Source organism: Stomoxys calcitrans, unplaced genomic scaffold, assembly GCF_963082655.1.
Source record: "Stomoxys calcitrans unplaced genomic scaffold, idStoCalc2.1 SCAFFOLD_230, whole genome shotgun sequence".
NCBI lineage: Eukaryota > Metazoa > Arthropoda > Insecta > Diptera > Muscidae > Stomoxys > Stomoxys calcitrans.
In genome coordinates, this window is record NW_026739365.1 from 1 (window position 1) to 8688 (window position 8688).

An 8688-nucleotide genomic window follows, 5' to 3' on the forward strand; every position below is an offset into this window, starting at 1 on the left:
GCTAAATCGAAATATGTTCCGATTTGGACCAAATACTAAAAAGTACAAATCATTGTTCAAGGGTGTATAACAAAATATTGATCGCTTTAGTAGCTATATCTATAAATAAATTGATCTGAACCATATACGACACGGATGTCGAAAAGCCTAACATAAGCCACTGTGTCAAATTTCAGTGAAATCGAATTATAAATGCGCCTTTTATGGGGCCAAGAACTTAAATCGAGATATGGCAGCTATATCCAAATCTGGACCGATTTGGGTCAAGTTTCAGACAAATTTCAAAGAGCCTAACACAACTCACTGTTCCAAATTTCGGCGACATTCGACAATAAATGTGCCTTTTATGGTCCCGAAATCGTGAGTCGAGAGATCGGTCTATATGGCAGCTATATCCAAATCTTGACCGATCGGGGCCAAATGGAAGAAAGATGTCGAAGAGCCTAATACAACTCACTGTTCAAAATTTCGGCGACATTCGACAATAAATGTGCCTTTTATGGGCCCAAAACCTTCAATCGAGAGATCGGTCTATATGGCAGCTATATCCAAATCTATACCGATTTGAGCCAAGTTGCAGAAAAATGTCGAAGGACCTAACACAACTCACTGTTCAAAATTTCGGCTACATTCGACAATAAATGTGCCTATTATGGGCCCAAAACCTTAAATAGAGAGTTCGGTCTGTATGGCAGCTATATCCAAATCTAAACCGATCTGAGCTAAATTAAAGAAGGATGTCAAAGGGTCTAACACAACCTACTGTTCCAAATGTCGGCAAAATCGGATAATAAATGTGGCTTTTATGGGCCCAAAACCTTAAATCGAGAGATCGGACTATATGGCAGCTATATCCAAATCTAAACCGATCTGAGCCAAATTGAAGAAAAATGTCGAAGGGCCTAACACAACCCACTGTTCCAAATTTCAGCTAAATCGGATAATAAATATGGCTTTTATGGGACCAAGACCCTAAATCGGCGGATAGGTCTATATGACAGCTATACCCAAATCTGGACCGATCTGAGCCAAATTGAAGAAGGATTTCAAAGGGCCTAACATAACTCACTGTCCCGAATGTCGGCAAAATCCGATAATAAATGTGACCTTTAACAGCCCAAAAACCCTAAATCGGCGGATCGGTCTATATGACAGCTATAACCAAATCTCGACCGATCTGAGCCAAATTAAAGAGAGTTATCGAAGGGCCTAACACAACTCACTGTCCCAAATTTCAGCAAAATCGGATAATAAATGTGGCTTTTATGGGCCCAAAACCCTAAATCGGCGGATCGGTCTGTATGACAGCTATATCAAAATCTGGACCGATCTAGCCCAACTTGCAGAAGAATGTCAAGAGGCTTAACACAACTCACTGTCCAAAATTTCAGCAAAATTGGTTAATAAATGTGGCTTTTATGGGCCCAAGACCCTAAATCCGTGGATCGGTCTATATGACAGCTATAACCAAATCTGGACCGAACTGAGCCAAAGTAAATAAGGATGTCGAAGGATCTAACTCAACTCACTGTCCCGAATTTCGACAAAATCGGACGATAAATGAGCCCTTTGTGGGCTCAAGACCCTAAATCGGCAGATCGGTCTATATGGCAGATTTATCCAAATCTGTACCGATCCGTGCGAAATTGCTGTAAGACGTCGAAGGTCCTAACACAACTCATTGTCCCGAATTTCGGCAAAATCGGACAATAAATGCGCCTTTTATGGCCCCAAAATCTTAAATCGAGAGATCGGTCTATATGGCAGCTATATTCAAATCTGGACCGATCTAGGCCAACTTGCTGAAGAATATCGAGCGGCTTAACACAACTCACTGTCCCAAATTTCAGCAAAATCGGATAGTAAATGTGGCTTTAATGGGCCCAAGACCCTAAATCGGCGGATCGGTCTATATCCAAATCTGGACCTAACTCAACTCACTGTCCCAAATTTCAACAAAATCGGATAATAAATGTGGCTTTCATGGGCCCAAGACCCTAAATCGGCGGATTGGTCTATATCTAAATCTGCACCGATCTGAGCCAAATATCGAAGGGCCTAACACAACTTACTGACCCAAACGGAATGATAAAATGAATATACCCCATCCTTCAGTGATGGGTATAACATGTAAAAGCGTGGTAAATTCGGCCGGGCCGAATCTTGGGAATCCACCACCATGGATTCTGATAAAATATGGGAGCTATATCTTGTTATGAACCGAATTGGACCGTACTGAGCACAGTTGCTGAAATTCATAACAGAACACTATATGCAAAATTTCAGTCAAATTGGACAAAAATTGCAGCTTGTAAGGACTCAGGAAGTCAAATCGGGAGATCGGTTTATACGGGAGCTATATCAGTTTTTTGACCGATTTGAACCGTACTTAACACAGTTGCTGGAATTCACAACAGAACACTATGTGCAAAATTTTAGCCTAATCGGACAAAAATTGTAACTTCCATGGGCTCAAGAATTCAAATCGGGAGATGGATTTATATAGAAGCTATATAATGTTCTTGACCGATTTGAACCGTGCTTAGTACAGTACAACATGCAAAATTTTCGCCAAATCGGATGAAAATTGAAGTTTCCAAGGGCTTAAGAATTTAAATCGGGAGATCGGTTTATATAGAAGCAATATCATGTTCTTGACCGATTTGAACCGTACTTTGCATAGTTGTTGGAAGTCATAACAGAACGCTATGTGGAAAATTTCAGCCAAATCGGATGAAAATTGCGGCTTCCAGGGGCTCAAGAAGTCAAATCGGGAGATCGGTTTATATAGAAGCTACATCATGTTCTTGACCGATTTTAACCGTACTTAGCACAGTTGTTGTACTTAGCACAGTTGTTGAGAGTCATAACAGAACACTATATGCAAAATTTCAACCAAATCGGATGAAAATGTAAGCTTCCAGGGGCTCAAGAAATCAAATCGGGAGATCGGACCTTCTATAACTCCTTCGCACGCGTCCTCTTCCCTACGGCGTCTCACCATACCAGTGCTCCATAGGCCAGTACTGGTCTCACGATGGCCGTATACAATCAATAAATCATCTTGGGAGTCACCCCCCCCCCCCACTTCCTACCGAACATCCTCCGGCAGGAGTAAAAAGCGCTACATGGCCTATGGCACGGCTTCTTTCCTCGGTATTCCTCTTTCAGGACAGTTTCGAATCGAGGACTATGCCTAGGTACTTCGCCTTCTTCGACAGCTGCAGGATGACCCCGTCCATGGACGGGAGTCTTAACTCCAATATCTTATATCTACGCGTAAAGAGCACCAGCTCCGTCTTCCCTGGGTTGCTACTCAACTCATTTGTGTAAGCCCATCGCGACAACTTCCACAGTGACCCTTCCATAATCCCGCTGATCGTTGACAGAAACTTGCCTCGGACCAGCAGCACGACGTCGTCCGCATAAGCGATAATTCTCGTGCCGTTCCCACCGAGATCCATCAGGATTTCATTAATCACGAGTTTCCACAGTATCGGTGAGAACTCCCCTACTTGGGGCGTTCCTCTGGTCACCCGCCTTTTGACCACACAATCTTCCAGGTTTGCAATAATAATCCTGCCATAAAGCATATTATTTGTCTATTGGGAAATTATTTAGGACAGTGCAAAATTTCAGCCAAAGTGGACAAAAATTGTGGCTTCCATGGGCTCAAAAAGTCAAATAGGGAGATCGGTTCTTATGGGAACTATAGCCAAATCTGAACCGATATGGGCCATTTGCAATCTCCTACGACCTAGATCAGTTATAAGTTCATGTGCAAAATTTCAAGCAGCTGGCTTTCGAGACGATCCTGAATATATATACATTATGGGGTCTCAGATCAATATTTCGAGGTAGTACAATCGGAATGACTCGATTAGTACACCCCCTTCCTATGGTACTGGGTATGATGATTATGGAAAGTAAACATTCAGAGGTGATTATAAACATCCACTGAGACACATTTACATATGTTCTATTTTTTTACCCACCACCCATGGGGGTACACCAATCTAGTCATTCTGTTTATAACACCTCGAAATATTGCTCTGAGACCCAATAAAGTACATATATTCTGGATCGTCTCGATATTCTGATTCGATCTAGCCGTGTGTCCATCCGTCCGTCTGTCGAAATCACGATAGCAGTCGAACGCATAAAGCCAGCCGCTTGAAATTTTGCACGTATATTTTAAATTGATGTAGGTCTGTGAAGTTTGCAAATGGGCCATATCGGTTCAGATTTGGATATAGCTCCCATATAACCGATCTCCTTATTCTAACTTCTTGAGACCCTGGAAGCCGCAATTGTTGTCCGATTTGGCTGAAATTTTGCATGTGGTGTTCTGTTATGACTCCCAATAACTATGCCAAATACGGTTCAAATCGGTTCGTAGCCTCATATAGCTCCCATATAAACCCATCTCCCGATTTGGCTTCTTGAGCCCTTACAAGCCGCAATTCTTGTCCAATGTGGCTGAAAATTGGCACATTGTGTTCTGTTACGACTTCCAACTACTGTGTTAAGTACGGTCCGAATCGGTTTATAACCTGATATAGCTCCCATATAAACCGGTCTCCCGATTTGACTCCTTGAACCCCTGGAAGCCGCAATTTTTGTCCGATGTGGCTGAAAATTGGCACATAGTGATCTGTTACAACTTCCTACAACTGTGTCAAATACGGTCCGAATCGGTCTATAACCTGATATAGCTCCCATAGAAACCGATCTCACGATTTGAATTCTTGAGCCCCTGGAAGCAAAAATTTTCATCCGATTTGTCTGAAATTTTGCATGTGGTGTTCTGTTACGACTTTCTACTACTGTGTCAAGTACGGTCCGAATCGTTCAATAACCTGATATAGCTCCCATATAAACCGGTCCCCCGATTTGACTTCTTGAGCCCCTGGAAGCAAAAATTTTCATCCGATTTGTCTGAAATTTTGCATGTGGTGTTCTGTTATGACTCCTAATAACTGTCCCGAATACGGTTCAAATCGGTCAGTAACCTCATATAGCTCCCATATAAACCGATCTCCCGATTTGGCTTCTTGAGCCCTTACAAGCCGCAATTTTTGTCTCATTTGGTTGAAATTTTGCTCATTGTGTTCTATTAGGACTTCCATGTGGTGTTCCGTTATGTCTTCCAGCAACTGTGCCAAGCACGGTCCAAATCGGTCTATAACGTAGTATACCTCCCATGTAAACCGCTCTCTCGTTCATCCATGTCCGGTTCCTAGAAGCTTTAATTTTTGCTGGTTTGACAAAGTTTGGTATGTAGAATTATGCCCTTAAACTAAATATATTTTGTACTGTATCCATGGTGGTGAGTTCCCAAGATTCGTCCCGGCCGTCTTAGCACGCTTTTACTTGTTCTTTCTAACATCCCCTTCATAATTATGCAGCAGTCATTTTCAGCAAACAATAGACTTTTCAGCAGTAAGCCTGCTATTCTGAAATTGCAGTACTACTGCTGTGGAGGCCACCGTAGCGCAGAGGCGGACATGCTGCCTATGACCTGAACGCCTGGGTTCGAATCCTGGCGAGAACATCAACAAATTTTTTCAGCGCTGGTTTTCCCCTCCTAATGCTGGCGACATTTGTGTGGTACTATGCCATGTAAAACTTCTCTCCAATGAGGTATCGCACTGCGGCTCGCCGTTCAGACTCGGTTATAAAAAGGAGGTCCCTTATCATTGAGCTTTAACTTGAATCGGACTGCACTCATTGATATGTGAGAAGTTTGCCCCTGTTCCTTAGTGGAATGTTCATGGGCAAAATTTGCATATTTGCATTGCACTGCTGTAATAGCACAACTACTGCTACGAAAGCAGCAAAATTAACCACTAGTATTCAGCAGACAGTGTTTGCTATCTTCAGCAAACTTTTTTCTATGAGTGTTTCAACAAAGGTAGCAGTGTTACCAATATTAAGTGTTATTAGGTAGTTATTTTTCAAGAATTCTGCCAAGGCTTGGCCCCTCTTATTAATGTTTGTACCACCGCACGAAATGTGCTGAGAGTTTGCATCGCACCCTATTAGTACCGCATGGAGGTGGCTCTAACTAGACTTTAGTAAGATTATGTCTTCCAGAACGGGATTACTTCAGCGCGAAGGAAACCTCTTGTTACAGTACCAGTCTAAGGATAGAATCAGTCTGTTCGTCCTCACATTGCTAAAGGTTTCTAAAATGTCCTTGCTTACCCACAACGTATACATCTTGCCATCGAAAGATTACACATGAAGACATAATCATTACCATTGACATTAATCACAGCTCCTTGAGAGTTTTGGAAGAAAAGCAGACCACTCCAGCCACATGCCCAACCAAACATTGAGGATATATTGAATTTTCCATGAGTTAATGTTCATCTTAGCCCCATAGGATGAATCTTAGAGGTATTGGATGATCTGTGGATTCAGCCCATCTACCATTTATATGCCCTGTTTTTTTAATTGGATTAAATAAAGAACACAATGTCAATGTATTTACATTTATTAGATTCAACTATCCAACTAATTGATGTGGTAAAGAATATATGGGTTGCCCAAAAAGTAATTGCGGATTTTTCACATAGTCGGCGTTGACAAATTTTTTCACAGCTTGTGACTCGGTAATTGCATTCTTTCTTCTGTCAGTTATCAACTGCTATTTTTAGCTTGCTTTAGAAAAAAAATGTAAAAAAAAGTATATTTGATTAAAGTTCATTTTAAGTTTTATTAAAAATGCATTTACTTTCTTTTAAAAAAAATCCGCAATTACTTTTTGGGCAACCCAATACAAACTCTGTATTCTAATTGAGCGGCGCTATACGATGCTTCCTTTTGTAGCATCCTTAAATTTCAAACTATTATCCTTTGTTTAACAACTCTTTTTTCTCGCATTATTTTCATGTTTCGTATCAAACAACCCACAATAATTTCCAATAGAAAGACCATACAGCTTGCCACAAAGCCCATTATGACCATTATCCAAATCCAGAAAAGATCATTGACGTTAAGCGCCATGGGACCCCTTTTCACATATGGGTCCCGCAGTGACATCAATCTCAATTTCAGCATATCAGCCAAGGTGCTGTAAACCCAGGCATGCATGAAACCAAAGTCATGAACTTGATGGATGAGATGGTTCAAGGCATCTTTATAGGGTGAGTTCGGTTGCAAAGGTATGGCCCAGAGTAGATTTTTAAAGAGGGTTAAATTGTCATAGGTGCAGAATGCAGGATGGCTGTAGAATTGCTGTTGCTGCATCAATATATCCCACAAACCCGAAGAGGTATAGTAACTGTAGGTGGTATTAAGGTGCAGTAGCATATCTCTCATATAGGTGTAATTCTTGGTTGTAATGAATGAGCTCTGGTAATCTCGCATAAAGATTGATAGGATTTCCGTGTTGGCTTCATATAGGAGTACCTTTTTGGGTGATTTGACCACATCTTGCATGCTTTCAATTTGCTGGTGGTAAGGTGGACGGGTGAATAGCGTATTGACTTTGGCCGAAAACTGGGTATTAATGTACAGACCGACAATGAAGAGCAAAAGGTAGATAATTTTCAGACTACCACTTTTGCTGGCACGAACTTTAAAGGCTTGACCCAAAACTCCTGGCAATATACGATCACTTAGCAGCAGACGGGTAAGTTGTAGAAAATCATCATAGACATAGTCGATTAAAGAATGGGCGAGAGATAGCAAAACGGTGCTGCTGATGACACATGCCATGAAGTGAATATTCAACAGTATGCCATAGACTTCCTGAGTGGTAAACTTTTGGGCACAAGGCACCATCAATAGGCCCTGATCGAATTCATAGACATCTGTCCAGGGTAGCAATTCATGGCCATCGGTAGTGGTATCCAATATCATGGGAACATCCAACAAATTCTTGCGTACCATTTGCTCCAGAATCACAGAATCATGAGTGGGATTTGTAATGCTCAAGGGAAAGGCCATTTGCAGGGAGGCATTAAAAAGTTGAGCAAAAAGCAAAACAAATCTGGCCACATAGCCATTGAGCTGCATATGACCCTGGGTATCTTCATAGTAAAGCGATCTTATGTCACTCTCATCGACATATGTCTTCAGGGTTTTGTTGTACATATTTCTCCAATGCTGTTGATAGTAGGACTGCTTATTAGATCTGACATCATACAAGTCTGCTTCCCAATGATATTGAGGATAGGGTTTAAGCATGTACAAGCTTCTGCTAAGGATTTCTTCTTTGGTTTGCATGAATTGCAGTAAAACATTGGTCATGTTGTATTGCTGACAGATGAAGAGAAATTGTTCCTTATACTCTTCTTGATATAAGACATCCAGCGCTATGTTGAGTATCCTTGTTTGGCGTACATAATACAGCAAATCAGCCAATAGTTTCATAAGTTCATAATCAACCAATGAACTCATGACTACAATGGATAAAATTTCTGTATTAAATTTCTTTTTCAATAAAAATGTTGCCTGATTTTTGGTCACAATTAGTTGTGGTATTTGAATCTTTCCAACTGCTTTCAATATAGTGGCTGGTAGTCTTTGTCCATGATGGAGCATGAGTATGGAATTAATTTCTTGCTGCTCATTGATACCTTCCAAGAGTGTGGTATACAGCGGTTCATCATTTGGATGAGCAAGCACAGTTGCTGATATCAGTGATTTTCCTATCCCGGACACATTCGCAGGTAACAT

The 8688-nt window shown here is 41.2% G+C and overlaps 1 protein-coding gene across 1 annotated transcript; it reads right to left on the minus strand.

Annotated features, from left to right (window-relative positions):
- Positions 1-6846: 6846 nt before the first annotated feature.
- On the minus strand, positions 6847-8688 carry LOC131998454 (uncharacterized). The gene has a single exon (XM_059370736.1). The coding sequence runs from the start codon at positions 8686-8688 to the stop codon at positions 6847-6849; it is 1842 nt and encodes a 613-aa protein (XP_059226719.1).